A 15,687-nucleotide genomic window follows, 5' to 3' on the forward strand; every position below is an offset into this window, starting at 1 on the left:
TCTCATCAAATTCAGATCTTCAGCATAACCACTAGTGTCTAGACTCCAGGGTGTTCCTATTGTCCTATACTCATGGCTGCATTTCCGCTTTTCAGATATAAGATATTAGGATCGGGGTCTAATTTCCAAATACTATTAACATTTCTATCATATAGCGCATGTGTCAATAAAAAGGAAGCCTGTCCTGATTGAAACAAAGGTTCTGATCCATAAATATATTTGTTTAAAGCTGTTGGTGAATACATTTACATCTGATTCCTTTTAAATAAATAAATTGGAATTATTTTAAAGACATGTTTGTTATAGGTATCAAGCATTTTCATGTCCAAATCCATCCATTTGCTTTTTTCTTTTACCATCTCACTTTGTTATTGGTGATAGGACCAATCTGAGCAAGAGGCGGCGTACGTTTGTAACAAGTTGACTGCAGTACAATAGGAAACTTGAGCACCAGACGAAACACTCAAGGGAACATGAAGAATTGAGTCCAGGATCCTCTTTATTAAAAAATAACATAAGACAGTTTGGCTTTTTAGATATTTTTACAAGTTTAATCTACATTGTGCAGTTCAACACGTTTTTATACATTGTAAGATTGCAGTTAAGGTGTGAACTAATGTGTGATGCATGATTATACTTAGTGTGAGCACATGTGGAAAACACAAAAAGTGTATACAGCCAGCATCCTTCTCAGGAGCCATGCATAACTCCTTTGTATTTTACAAATGTATTTACAGGGAAGCAGAGAAGACAACAGAAAAACATAATCCTGAATAAAAAGCCAGCCATTAAATGACTTTCATAACACAACATGATACATATTATCAACCTCTATCAGGATTGGTCTTTAACTTATGTGTAATTGTAGACACATTTCTCAAAAGTGTGTCACCATTATTACAGCGACTTACAATGACACAGTCCTACTGCGAAACTCACTAAGGTATTCAGGTTCTTCTTTCTCAGTGATGTTTATGTTTATAGGTTATTCTAAAGCAATTCTAATAATAATGTAGTTAATCAGAACCTGACATTGTTAAACATACTGTATTGTAGTCTGTACAGTAACAATGACTGAGTGGATATCTCAGTAAAATACACACAATGGAAATGCATAGAAGATTGGACAAAAGTGGAGACAGGAGACTACTGTGAAAAAATAAGCTGTAGGCAGTTTAAGGTCAAAGTTATGGCACCGAAGAAGAGAAAATCAGAGAGGAGAGCAGATGTGATAATCATGTCAGAATAAAAAGCCGTGGAGAATAGACTGAATTACAGCCTTGCCAGCACTTCGAGAGGGCAAGACAAAGATGTGATGGGGAAATCAGGGTAAGTCATGTGAGGAAACAGCTGAGAGCTAGAAGTGATGGCTGATTTTGGACTCCCAGATGAAAGCACGGGGAGACAAAACGCCGCAAAATGAAAAAGAAGACAGTTCAGTGCTTGATTCGAAAGAGCTGCTGGAGGGATTATTCCAAAAGTATTTCAAGTGGGGCACAGGGACAGATGGAAAAAAAAGAAGTAGACAAAAAAAGAGAGGGAGAGAGAGAGAGAGAAAGAGAGAGAGAAAGAGAAGGGGCAAAGACCAGTTTCTCATTTTAAGAAGCTGATGAGCGGCTGGAGGAAGAGTCCCACTGTTCCCAAAACACAAACTGTCACAAAAACCCACAGGAAGATCCTGTCGATGACCATGGCGACGTATTTCCAGTCGTCCTCCACCTGAGGAGAATAAGGAAAAATGTATGTTAGCAAATAATAAGTAGAAAAAGTACAAAATATCACAAAGCACACAATTCCACTTTACTTATGGGATAATTGTAATTATGAAATGTCTTCCATACCATCTATCTATCATCTATTTGTTTTGGGTAAGAGTAAAATATATATGTGTGTGTGTGTGTGTGTGTGTGTGTGTGTGTGTGTGTGTGTGTGTGTGTGTGTGTGTGTGTGTGTGTGTGTGTGTGTGTGTGTATTATACAGTATTTTTGAAAGCTAGGTGTGGACAATAGGATGATGGCTGCCCTGACCACAATGCCATTGTGTCCTATAGAGGAGGCTATTCAGCATGTATAATAGAAAGATCCCAGCTTTGCTAAGAAAAGATGGAGCTGAAGCAACAAACATATCAGTGGCTTGCAGAGTGTGCAGGAGGCATACGCAAAACCATCCATCTGCAACAAACAAGCAGCTTTACCCTCCCTTTATAGCACTGTCAAATGCTTTTCTACACGTTTTCCTTCAGCTAGGTAGAAATGCACATGCTGCAGAGATAACACATATCCAGTGAAGCTCTGTTATCATATGTTTATATTTGTGTGCATTGTACATTCCGTGGAGTAAATGTGTGCACCCCAATCTGGGGACAAAACTCAAAGTTAGCTATTTATTTTTGGGTCGTCATGTAGGCCTTTGTGATGGCCTTATGCTCTGGATGGGCAACTGGGCCAATACAGAAATGAATTGTTTGTCTCACTTTTTGTTGTTTTGTCTGCACCACACCTTCCTTGTGTTTTGTTCTGATTTGATTATCTTACATTTTCCCAACACACCACCCTATATTTACGAAGTCCCTTGCAAACACGCTTTCCAATGGTATTCAAAGATACTCAACACCGAAAACTCAAGCCTGCTTTTGTACCTCTTTGGCTTTGTTCCGAGTCCTCATGTTCTCTGCGATGTACTTCACGCTCTCTATGGCCTGCTTGATCTCTGGAGACACCACGGAGAAGGCAACTACAGCGCTGACAGGTGAAGGGGCGTTCACTGGCCTCGGCACCTTGGGTATTTCTGACTCCTGGGGCGCCTGGGTCGGGGTTGCCTGCGAGGATGGGGGAGGAGGTGGAGGAGGAGGAGGGGGAGGAGGTGGTGGCACCATCGGGGGAGGGACAGGAGTTGGCACCTCCTTGCCTCTGTAGGGGCATCGCCTGTTAATGTCCCGGTTCTTGTCACGATTAATCTCGCCATACTCCACACAGTTCATTGAACCACTAGCGGATGCAGCCCCGCCTCCTGCCCCAACATCTGTCGGTGGTAATGCTACACCCCCCGTTATACCTCCAATACTAACACTTCCTGAACCACTTCCTATGCTGGTCTTTCTCTTCTTGTTTCCCGATCTGCTCTTTCCTCCTCCTGTTACTGCAATATTGGCAGTGGTAGAGCAGCCCTGGTCGATTGGCCTCCTCATCAGCATCACCCTGGGCAGCACCCCGAGGAACACGGACCTCACCCAGTCTGGCATCGTGTGAGTCATGGGGGTGCGGTAGTGGACATTCAGCACAAATACAGTGATGACGATGCTGAGCGTGACAAATATCATGGTGAAGAGGAGGTACTCGCCGATCAGAGGGATGACGAGTGACGTGGAAGGGATGGTCTCAGTGATGACGAGCAAGAACACAGTGAGGGAGAGGAGGACGGAGATGCAGAGGGTGACTTTCTCGCCGCAGTCAGACGGGAGGTAGAAGACCAGCACCGTGAGGAAGGAGATGAGGAGGCAGGGGATGATCAGGTTGATGGTGTAGAAGAGAGGCAGGCGGCGGATGTAGAAGGAGTAGGTGATGTCCGGGTAAATCTCCTCGCAGCAGTTGTACTTGATGTCATGCTTGTACCCCGGTGCGTCGATGATCTCCCACTCTCCACTTTCCCAGAAGTCTTTCAAGTTCACCTGAGGAAATGCAAATGGGAAATGGCAGTTATTTTCAGGAAAAAGACATTTTAAAACAAACAGTTTTTGTTTGTGAAGACTACAGGCAATCAGTTTAAAAAGACATAAGAAGTGGATAGTAGAAATATTCAAAAGGTGTCACTTGTAAGATTTTGGCATAAAAGTAAAAGGATTTGATAGAAGTTGTTCCCATTTTGTCTGACTAGATCATATGAGCAGATAAAAGTGTATGTGTGAGTACTGAAACCTTCCTTTTAATGTCTTTGAGTCCTCACCAAATGTAAGCGTACTGTTTTAAACATGCCAGATAGGACAGAAATGGTCAGGATCTGTCTCCTGTGAACACGGGACTCTAACCTTTGAGCCAATCAGCACCAAGTCGATCTTGGCCTTGTCGTATGTCCAGGAGCCAAACTTCATGGAGCAGTTCTGGTAATCAAAGGGGAAGTAGGTGATGTCCATGGGGCAGGAGGATTTGAAAATAGCTGGAGGAACCCAGGTGATGGTGCCATCAAACTTCAGCAGAGCCTTGGTCTTGTCTTCCACAAGAAAGTCACCTACAGCACTTTGAGAGATGTTAACGTAATTTCACTTAAAGGCCATTACAACGTTTAATGCAAAAGGTCAGAAGATGTAGAGCATGGATAAATACAATTAGCATGAAGGAAAAAGATAACTTATTTTATGAGAGAAAAGCATTTGTGCATTCAAACGTACTTGTTATACAAAACAATATCTGGCCTCCAGATTTTATTGGATGGAACTCGTATAAACTCAATCCCATCATATTCAACAGGGGCCCATTTCAGCTTGTAGTCGTTCCAGACCTAAAAGACCAACAAAACTTAGCATGAATAAAAATGTTATGGACATGATGTCACATAAAGGATCAATATTACTCACATGTCTCAGCCACAGATTGGTTTCCATAATCTGATTCACCTCATCCTGTAAAGACATAAAGGGAGAATTAATAACAAGAGGAAATAATACATTTTTAAAGTTAGAAACACTGAGTTTATTCTCTACTCTTACCACTTTGACCAGCTGGGATATGGAGACTTCAAACTCCACTGTGACTGGATCAGATACATTCTCCACTGGTCGGATGAACTGGTTGTACCTCCTGAACAACCTCCGAAATAATCTGTCCTCCCCCTTAGATGAAAAACAGCCTAATGAAAGAAATGAGAAAACACAGTTAAACCACTAAATATACTGTATGGCTTTGATTCTCAAACCCCTACATACCTTGCATTTCTAGAGACCCGGCACTTTATATATACTGTATATATAAATAAAATAAAATTGGACCCGTTGTAAATCCTGAGTCCTGAGTTATTACAGAACCGAGGTATTTGAAGGCAATGAGAGAAGGGAAAAATGATCATGGGGTTATTCATTCAAATGCAGAAGTTACTTAAGTATTAGTCCCCTAAAGGCACCAGACACTAGCTACAAAGGATCTCAGACTGTGCTGAATTATTTTAAGAAGGTATCGACTTCTTTTAACAAGATATTTAAATTAAGTATTTATTGATATTTGGTATAGTGTTTCTAAGTGATGTTAAAGGTCTGATTGTTTACACACACGTTTATAGATTTAAAAAAATGACCTTGTGTGCTATTCCAGATATTCTGTTAACGTGTTGTGTTTATGATTAACTCTATACGAACCGCGATAAAGTAATTGTATCATTATTAAAGTCACAGACAGAAAAAGACATATCAACTTTTTGTCACGCTCATATCACTTTGTATCTTCAGCAGACACACTAAGCAACCACACAGAGCATATCCTGCATATCTAGATACCACTGAGGGTTGTGGGGAAATTATAAATATATTTTAGTTTGATGTAGATGAAATGACAATTTAACTGTTTTATCAATACTATTTTGTTCTGGATAGAGTGAGAACTGTGATAGCTTGAAGGGTGTTTTGAGAGGCGTTTCTACTGCCTGTTTACAGAAGAAAAACAAAGCCTGCAAGCTTTCATAAAATCTCCAAACACAACTTACTTTTAGTAACACAAAGGTGTGCCAATAGCCAGAGTGTGTCTGAAGAAGTGGGGTTGCAGGCTTTGTAAGGCAGTACTGAAGGTCATGTGTGAAAAACTGCCTCGAGTTACAGTTGTGATGGCACATTGACCCACGCCTGTCCGAGCAGAAAATGTTTCCTCCCATGGGACAGCACTCACTCTCGACCGGCACCAGCATAAAATCAGCAATACCAACTCTATACAGTATGTAATCATAGAAGATATTTCATCTTCCTTTCAGTTCCTCTGTGTTCGTCCAATCTTGCATGTTCCTGTTTGTTTGATTTCATTTCTTGAACAGTCTCCTTTTCTCTGTTAAGTGACTGGTAAGTTTGGCATTTCAATGTCAGCCCTTTAAACATCAGTAGTCCGTCCTACGCTGTTGGATGTCCAGCTGAGTGGTTTGTTTGTTAAAGATGGAGGCCAACCTCTCAGATCACAGCTTTCAAACCTAAGAGGTGACGCAGACACTATTCAACACATTCCCAAACCATCAAACTTGCACTTTCAGAGCTGCATGAACCATCTTTGATGGAAGGCGGAAGAATGTGTTTCGCCAAAAGAACAACTGGGTCACACACCTTTTAGACACACAGCCACATTCAGTGAAAAGGTTGTCTTCCTTTGCAACATCTGAATAAAACATGCTCCTTTAATGGGAAACTTTCTCTCTGTGCAGGTCAGTTAACTATTTAAAAAACAGGAGCTTTTGGTTCACAACCTTACTCTCAAATGTTTTCCTGTGAATTTGTATAAAGACAAACATAAATAATGGTTAGGTAATTTACGGAGAGAAAATATAGATTTGGACCCACACATGTTGACAGAAACCTGAACCAAAAATGTTTGTTAGTGATGTGCTATTGATATTATATCTTCCACTGTCATAACACACTAAATCCAGGCCCTATATAAAAATGGACTTTCATTAAGATGTGACTTTCATAAAACATATTTTTTTGAAAAACCTATATACTGAAACAAATATTCATAATAACTTTCCAAGTTTTCAGTAAAGCCATAAAGCTTTAGGTCCATTTATTTCCATTGGGAGTACACATAGATGAATATCTGGCAGACAACTCAGATTACAGTCTGGCTGGTTTCTCATTTTAAGAGACTTTGCTTTGTTCATTTTCTCAAGTTTACAAAATCAGACTTGCCCAGACGGGGAAAATACAGATGTAATTAAAGTGTATCCCTTGTTAGTTTATTTTAGGAGCAGTCTGAATCTAAGACACGTATAGCAGTAATATAAAAACACTGTTTACTGATTTAAACAACAATTTTTATTTACCTCACATGGGACCGACACAGCTCAGGGGTAGACTAATTTTACAGAGCTTAAAATTCAAAAACGCCCACAACACTTACGTATTCGCAACATCTGGTGCATATAAAACACTTAACACAGCCCGGACAATATTTAGTCTTGCATAAATAAAAAATGAACAGAACGCTGCAGCAAGGGCACTAATACTCACTTAACTGATGTATCATATTCTGTATTACACATGCAACTAAATAAAAATTGGGAGTTCAGACACTGCAGGGTGCAGACCAGCAGAGACATAAGTTATTCATCAAGTCCACAGAGGTAAATGAAAATCAGGCCGCACAGCTTTCTCCCTCCTCATTTATTCCCTCAAACATTTTTCACTTCATAGCTTTCATTAAACTCACCATCACAATCAGTCTCCCATCATGATGAAGATAATGTACCCTGAACAATTTGGGGATTATTATCTTACTTTAGAAACAGGCAGGCTTATTATAATAAGTTAACTAACTAAAAATGAATGACCTGTCAGATCTAGTTCTCTACGGGTAGGAAATTTGCATTATAGTTTAGTGGCCCACGAAACTCTCAAGAAGTTTTCTGAGGTCAGCAACATAGAAGAGTTGAGTGTTAAAGCTTAATGAAAAGGCCTCTCTCCTGAGACGCTTGTGTAATTTCAGCTCTTGGTACCTGCCTTAAAAACGGCCCGCTGCTTCGCGATTCGCTGCACTTATACAAAGTTGTCTAAGCCTCTAATTGGCTGAGGGGAAACCAGGGCAATTATAATCAGTCAATTAATTGGACCTTTTGTTCACTGTGGCCAGAAAAAATTAAGCCAATATTTTTTTTCCTCTGTTGGCAGTCACTCCTCTAATTCCCTTCTTTGTTCATCCAAAGAAGAGACTTAATTTTAAATGAATAAAAATTAATTATAACCTTTGCCCTTTCACCTGACATGATTTGAAGCACACACACGTCTTACTGTACTCTCTTGGCAATAAATTCAAAGATGTAATTTGTGTGGCACATGGAGCATTTATAAGTTTAGGTGGGAAAGTAAAAGACAGTGATCTATAGATCTAATGTAATTTCATCCTAACCTGCCTTACTTGTATTTTTAGCATTAATAGGCTCAAAAAGCATAATTAACCTTAAAGTTAATGGGGACTGCGTTGCGTTGAGCTAAATAGAAGTGTTAGTATGCTAACAAGCTGTTATCTAATGCTAACATGCCGAGGTTAAGCATGTAAACTGTTACAAATGTTCATCATCTTAGTTTAGAGTGTAAAAATGTTCACATTCGCAGTAAATACAAATGTGAAGGTCGGTGATGGGAATGTCATTGGATTCACAGGTGTTTGGAAATAATCCAAAGAAAAAGAAATGAAAAGTGAAATTTTGACATGAAAAGTGGCTACATTAAAGGTTCAGGAATCACTTGAGTTATTATAATTTATTCTGAGGGGGGCAGGAATGTCTTGCAACAAAAGGCATGGCAATCCCCTTTATTAGCTAGACCCCCAAAAGTCATTAGGATACATCAGCATGGGATAATTCATACCTGTACCAAATTTCAAAGCAAATTCGTAGTTGTTTAAATGAAAAAAAATGTGCCAAAGTGGTAAATCAACCAACACCAATTGCCCTACTGTAAAGCCACACTGCTAACCCTAACCCTACCAAATGTCTTTTCTCGATCAATTCACTAGTGTCAAGCTTCAGAAAAGAGTTGTTAATAAGTGTGGACAGAACTGTCTCTGCCTCTAATGGTGAAAATCACATCAAATCATTTCGACATTTGTTTCATTTCACCAGACGCTCTTTTACCCTCCCCTCTTTTTGTGACTTGCAACCAAAGTGATGAGGCTTTGTTCTGACACGGATGAAGTCAAGTCAAGAAGTCATGCATTTCACCCCTAAATAACCACATTGATTTAGAATTAGCAAACCAACCAGCGAGTTTGTCCCTGTCTCTCGTGACTACAGGAGCCTAAAGCTGCAGAAAGCCGTGGCCTGTGGGGGGCTCTTTGATCAGGCATGTGCTTAACAGGATGAGCCTGGGAGCGAGTGGTGGACACTAATTACCCTCCAATAATACACTGCTGAGAGTGTGTGTGAATGTGTGGAAAAGAGATACAAAGAGAGAGAGAGGAAAAGCGGAGAGAAGAGATAGGCAGAGAAAGTGACAGCAAGCCGCAAGCAGCAAGCAGCAGAGAAAAGCTAGATAGCGTGTCCTTGCTCTCCAGGGTTTTGATGGCCTGACTGTGACATGCTGGGTGACGCACAACAGGATTCACAGTGATCATTGCATGAGCTGTGACCATCCCATGAAGAATAAGGTTCATGTTTTTCAATATGTTTCTCCATGTATGAGGGCTTGCGTATATATATGAAACTGTGTGAGCCCCTGTGTGGACACACAAGTTACGGTATGTCCACTCACCTTTAATTAACTCTCTCCGAACAGCATATGATTTGTTTTCACTGATGCATGAAATTCAATGGCTCTTTGCATCCATGCTTTCATGATGGGATGAAGATGTGCAAGTTTCGAGGTCAGATGGTTTGCTTGTATTGTGGGGTATTGTAAGTAAAGTCCCTTTGATCAGATACACACTTGTACTTGACAGGCTGGGGGCATTGGGACCAAGAAAGGAAAACACAAAACAAAACAAAAACATGAAAGACTAAATATTGTGTTTACAAACAGCAAAGGGACGATCATGTCCTTACAAAAGAGATACTTATAGCTTTGGAAAAAGAATAAACACAGACATCAACACAAGGCCTTATGGAATTTCCCCCAAAATAGAAATTTGATAGAACAAGGACAAAAAACTGCAGACTCTTTTTATGTCACTTAAACTCATCCAGTGAATTTATCCACAGTAGTGATGAAGCAAGTGAGTAGATAGTCATTCAGGCTAACAAGTTTGGAGTTAATGAAAGGTGAGAGCTTCTTAAGGAGATACAACTCAATAATATGTTATATAAAACGTGAATAACAGAACATGATTTTCAATGTGAGCCATTATCAGCATTACCAGCAGGGATTACCATAAGTTTATGAATAAAGGTAGCTTAATTCAGACACATTTATCCGGGCTCCTTTCGCAGTCAGAGCTTAAACAGTTGTTCTGCTGCAAAACTGTTTGGGAGCTGTGTCTGGAGTGGGAGGTTGCGGTGGTTTTCACCGCACAGCAGTTGCAACTAATTGAGAAATTCTGCTGCCTGTTGATCATGCATGCCAGCATCATTGACTGAATCAGTATGGAGTTTCAAACTATTGCCAAAAAATATATATTCCACCATGCAAGGCTTACTCCCAACCTTATAAAGTAGGTGTCATGAGATAAACCACATGCAAGATTAAGGAAAAATGATCCTGGATGATGACAAATTCTCTTGGCCATGCAGCGATGCTGATGCAATTCCCTCACACAGAGAACCATGTTTTTCCTTCTAGTTTAAGCAACCAGAAATCATTTAAAATGATATAATGTTCTATCTTATCTCGACCTGACCCTCCTTCACCGACAGCTTTAAGCACTGAGTAGTGGAAATGCATCGAGATAAAGAACACAGTAGATAAAATGACTTGATTGTTCTGGGCAAAGTGGAAAACTTAGGCAGCAGAAACTTCTGTGAACTCACAAACAAATCAGTACCACCCTAGTAACTCCAATTAAGCATATAGTTTATCTGTTTTTAAATACATGCTACAACTCCCATCCCTACAACTCAACTTTCTGTGCCCTGCTTGCCACCTGCTGAAATGTGAAGGGTCAACCTGATAAGCCCTTTTACTTTAATGATTAAGTGGCAAGAAAAACACACCAATAAGGAAGCTATGGCATATTTTGAGGAGTCTGTTTACATGATAAGTTCGGGGAAACTCATGCCATGACAAGTGAAGCTGTGACCTGTGAGTCTGTGTGTGTGATTACCCTGATTGTAACAAAATGCTTAGAAAACACGGGCAATCCAATGGACAAAAAAAATTACAAATTGAAGGAAAGGAGAACATAGAGTCAAAAGAAAATGTACTCCAGCTGATTCTCTCTCTCTCTCTCTCTCTCTCTCTCTCTCTCTCTCTCTCTCTCTCTCTCTCTCTCTCTCTCTCTCTCTCTCTCTCTCTCTCTCTCTCTCTCTCTCTCTCTCTCTCTCTCTCTCTCTCTCTCTCTCTCTCTCTCTCTCTCTCTCTCTCTCTCTCTCTCTCTCTCTCTCCTCTCTCTCTCTCTCTCTCTCTCTCTCTCTCTCTCTCTCCCAAAGGAATCAGGCAAAAGGGCTATCTGCGGCAGGACTGTGTGTGTGTGTGTGTGTGTGTGTGTGTGTGTGTGTGTGTGTGTGTGTGTGTGTGTGTGTGTGAAAAAAAAAAGTATGTGTTTAAGCCAATCCATAGGGGGACGGAATAAGTCCTCTGCCAGTGGTGGTTACACCATGTGTGCGGGAGGGGGGTTCAGTTACTATAATCATACGACAATCGCTTTAAGAGGATCCTTAAGCCACACACACACACACACACACACACACACACACACACACACACACACACACACACACACACACACACACACACACACACACACACACACACACACACACACACACACACACACACACACACACACACACACACACACACACACACACACACAGTAACACATACTGTATATACACACTGATTGCCTTTCAGACAAATATATATCTTCTGAGAGAGTAAGCAAAGAGATGCTCTGTAACTTCAAGCTCCAAGAGAAAATGTGTTTGATGACGCTGCGTTGCAAGCAGAGAACTCCATACAAGCGGTCTTAGATAGAAGCCACAGGACCTTAAAATAAACCATTTCGAATGCTGGTGCAATAAAGAGCATTTGATTGTTGGCCATATTACAACCATCATTGTAAAGACTTAGTAGTGAAGGCTTTCCTTTATTGGAGTATGCTATGAATTATTAGCAATGCATTTGCTGCTATCAGGGGCAGAACTTGTTAAATAGGCGGATCCTCTTCGTACTAACAACACGCAGCAGCTATTAAAGAGCACTGTAAAGTGAGATAAAGGGTCAAGCCTGAAACATAATGCGGATCAGATCAGTATAGTGCAGGCATGGCTGGACAATTCTCTCTCCCTAGTTCTGCAAGAGATGATGTGGGCTGAGGGGAAACTATCTTGTCCTGAAACATTCTGATGTCCATTAAAATCTAATGCACAGGCTGTGACTTTATTTTGAATGTCATTCCTCCAAATAACAGTCCAATGCTGCATAGATCTCTCGCTCTTACCTCAAAGGTACTCCATCCAGATTCATCTAAAATACCCCAATCCTGTGGTCTGCAGCATCAGCTTTTCCTCTGTTGGCTTGAGACAATACCTTCTGTAGCCTGCTAATCGGACCCCCAATGGGAGTGTATGTGTATGTGTGTGTGTGTGTGTGTGTGTGTGTGTGTGTGTGTGTGTGTGTGTCTGTGTGTGTGTATTTTTCAGGCACTCATCTGCATACACAGCCCCTGTACAGAATCATAAAAAAGCCCACACAGCCAATAGGGGATTGAGGGAAGGCTGAGGGATCGGAGGATAGAGGAAGGTTAGGGCAAAATCCTTTCATTTTCTGGGGTTTTTACCTGCAATGGCCAAGTTAACTATCTGTAACAAGCAAGGACGGAGCAGATATCCTTTCACTTGAAAAGCCGTTCTTTTGAGGAGGGTATTGATACCTGCTATCCTTTCTCAGCACCGCTTTCGTGTTCCTTTTCAAATTTGCCAAGTTCAAGGGCAAAGCTACAAAGCAGTCGGCTGTAGCAAATCTCTCCGGCTGAAGAGAATGACAGAGAGTGGCATCCCTTTCACTTCAAGTCTGAGTCTGCATCAGGTTACAGGATGTGCGAAGCCACTGTCTTTCACATGTCGACCGGAGTGTAACAACACAAAGGCACTTAGTGCTGCTCCCACGGGTGGACTCGTGGTACCACATCTGGGACAAACTGCTGAACTCAGGGCTTTGAAGTAAAAAAAATAACTGTTTTGTATAACATAGCAGGGCTTCAACTTATTGCCAGAATAAGTACCCTCCCACATTTTGTTCATAGCACACTGTGTTGGTTTGAATGGAAACAACAGAAAAAGACTTGTAGAATGACATTATCCACCATGGGTAAATAAACCAAGAAAATAGTGTCCTATACTGAGAACAGCATTAAGAAGTGAAAACAGAGTAACTACACTTTTCGTCAAATTAAATGAAGATGTGAAATTGACCTTTTGACAGCTCAAACACTACATGCCTAAAAGGTTGCTGGTTGAATGGCCACAGCTAGCCTAACAACAGCTAAAACCAAAAATTACCTAACGTGATTTTGTTCATCTAATCAAAACAGGTAAATCTAATGGACAGACAATTTAGTTTGTTACATATACAACGGGTACCTAAATGAAAGAGTACTGTCAAATAACAAGAACCCGGCTCTGCTAATGCTAGGCCTACCTAGCTTAGCAAAGAGTAAACATAGCTTACTCATTGCGAAGATACTTTCCCAGCTTTTGACTTTATAGAGGATTCATATAAAATTGAGTTGAGCTACCTTTAACCCTTAAACTGTAGGTTGATTTATTGAATTTATGTTGATATAAATATTAAAAGAAGAAGAAAGGTAGACACCTAGCTTAACAAAGAGATTTGTTTACTTCCTTTGAATTCAACTTAAATTATCAAATGAATTTATTGTTAAGCTTAACGGCTCAATCAAGCTGTAGGTACTAAGCTTTTTTTGACGATAACCAAAGGCAAATGTTCTTTTGTTACTGCTGTCTGCCTTTGTGGGCAGGATACCAACTCAAATTTCAGAAACGGAAAAAAACAATGACAGACGGACTTACAGATGCAAAACAATCAGTTCACACTTGGAACAAAGATGATGCCAAAAAAACTCTAAAGACACCCTCCCAAGAAATCTACGTCTATGTGGTCGCAATGAGATGAAATTCAGGATTAAAATAACCTTTCTGTTACTTGTGAAAGCAGCATTGAAGCATTTATCTAATCTTTGTTCTGCTCTGGGTCCTCTGGGAGTCACTCATGGACCCTATTTCAACATTCTAGTTTTAGCACAAGCAAGGAGACTGGCAGCCTTACATGAATCAGAAAAGGAAGACAGTGAAAAATGTGTGTAAAGAGGATTTGAAAAGAAGAGTAAAAGAAATAAAAGGATCTTGCAAAGAGCAAAACAAACCATAGGCCACCTCGCAGAGTGATCCGGCTGTGATTTAATGTCACTACAAACATTAAATCAAAACTCAGAGGAAATGGGTATCGCACTTAAGTTATGGCTGTAGCATCCGTTTCTATAAGTGCTGTTGTCCTTCACTGGCAGCTTTCCACCTACAGAAATGCCCTAAAGCACGAAAAAGAACCCATACAGCTGTGCTTAACCATGACCTCTATGGCAGCCCTCCACATCTGGAGGATCCAGGGATGAAATCTACATTGACATTCATTGAGCTGCAGCTGCTGAGGAGAAACGTATGTCTCGTTTTGTGCATGGATGGCTCGTTTTGTGCATGGATGGCTGCCTCTCAGTAGCTCAGAGGATGAGGTATAAGCTTTAATGAGACATGACACGATCACAGATCAGCATCCCCAGAGGAAACTATGCCCTGAGACCCTCCCATGAGATGAGACATGACAGTGACTCCACACATTTCTAGAGAATGTAGGATCTTATAATGCACAGGCACGTGGGGTTTGTTATGAGGTGAGCACAAATACCACTCAGAGTGGAAAACGTCGTCTCCGTTCTTTTGAGATATGAGGCATATATGCCAGCTAGCAGGACGCACACATTAGAATGTGGGGGGAGACTTTAGATAAGCTCTTGATTTGCTCCTGGGCGTTGAGAGACTGAATAATTTAAGTATGATGAGCATTTCGCTTTAACCGCAGTTGAAGCTATAAAACATGTTTGCATCTGTCATTATGCCTCTCAAATTTCGTTTAAACCTCACTTTTCCCGATTGATTAATCATTTTTAGCTGCTTGGATATTTAACTGCTTTGGTTTGTTTGTGCGGATTTTCACTAAAACGCGTACTAGGAAGGTAACTCGAGGGGGGATTTTGGCTTAAGACCACTAAAAAGTATTATCCAGAAAGTTGACACACCATTCACATCCTAGTCCTAAAGTAAAGGAAGGAGTATAGTGCTACTTTTTGCGTGCTCAGCACCGAGTTACGGTGCAGTGTCTCTTACCTTGAGCTGCGAGGAGCATCAGCAGGAAGACGTTTGTTAGTTTCCCGAGGAAATTCATCGATACATCGGCCCTTCACGCTCTAGATAAAAGATGAAGCTAAAAGTTGAAGTCTGGTCAGTAACCCAATATAAACGTCTGAGTAGCCTTAAGACCCAAGCATCATTTTTTCTTTGCTCTCCGGTGCGTGGAGAGGTTGGACTCGCGGTGCGCTCTCCCGACACGAACAACTTCTGCTCGTCCCGCCTCCCCCTCCCTCCATCCCCGCGTTGCACTCACTCACCCACCCACCCACCCAAAGTGCCAAACCTAGCGACCTGACTCACCGTGACTCACAGGTGTTAAGTTTGGAACAAGGAATCCTTTTAAAATATACCGCCAGGGGTCCCACTGCTAAAATGTCTATTTTAACCCTTATTCTAAAATGTGTTTTGCAATCCTGTTTCATTAAATGATTA

The 15,687-nt window shown here is 40.9% G+C and overlaps 1 protein-coding gene across 1 annotated transcript; it reads right to left on the minus strand.

The window, feature by feature from the left end:
• Window positions 1-532: 532 nt before the first annotated feature.
• Window positions 533-15,460, minus strand: LOC134860372 (neuronal acetylcholine receptor subunit alpha-3-like). The gene is made up of 7 exons (XM_063877335.1): window positions 15,232-15,460; window positions 4,703-4,842; window positions 4,571-4,615; window positions 4,385-4,494; window positions 4,025-4,232; window positions 2,639-3,667; window positions 533-1,719 (listed from the first exon to the last, which is right to left on the minus strand). The coding sequence occupies exons 1-7, from the start codon at window positions 15,287-15,289 to the stop codon at window positions 1,594-1,596; spliced, it is 1,716 nt and encodes a 571-aa protein (XP_063733405.1). The 5' UTR covers window positions 15,290-15,460; the 3' UTR covers window positions 533-1,593.
• Between the last annotated feature and the right edge of the window lie 227 nt (window positions 15,461-15,687).

The sequence above is a fragment of the Eleginops maclovinus genome, chromosome 23 (genome assembly GCF_036324505.1).
Source record: "Eleginops maclovinus isolate JMC-PN-2008 ecotype Puerto Natales chromosome 23, JC_Emac_rtc_rv5, whole genome shotgun sequence".
Classification (NCBI taxonomy): domain Eukaryota; kingdom Metazoa; phylum Chordata; class Actinopteri; order Perciformes; family Eleginopidae; genus Eleginops; species Eleginops maclovinus.

Bases quoted from the DNA above. Each gene is read 5' to 3' on its own strand.
- LOC134860372 (XM_063877335.1), bottom strand. From the start codon at position 15,289: ATGAATTTCCTCGGGAAACTAACAAACGTCTTCCTGCTGATGCTCCTC. The intron at 4,843-15,231 runs GTAAGAGACACT...TTCTTTCATTAG, and splicing joins GATGCTCCTCGCAGCTCAAG to GCTGTTTTTCATCTAAGGGG. The intron at 4,233-4,384 runs GTACGTTTGAAT...CATCTCTCAAAG, and splicing joins GATATTGTTTTGTATAACAA to TGCTGTAGGTGACTTTCTTG.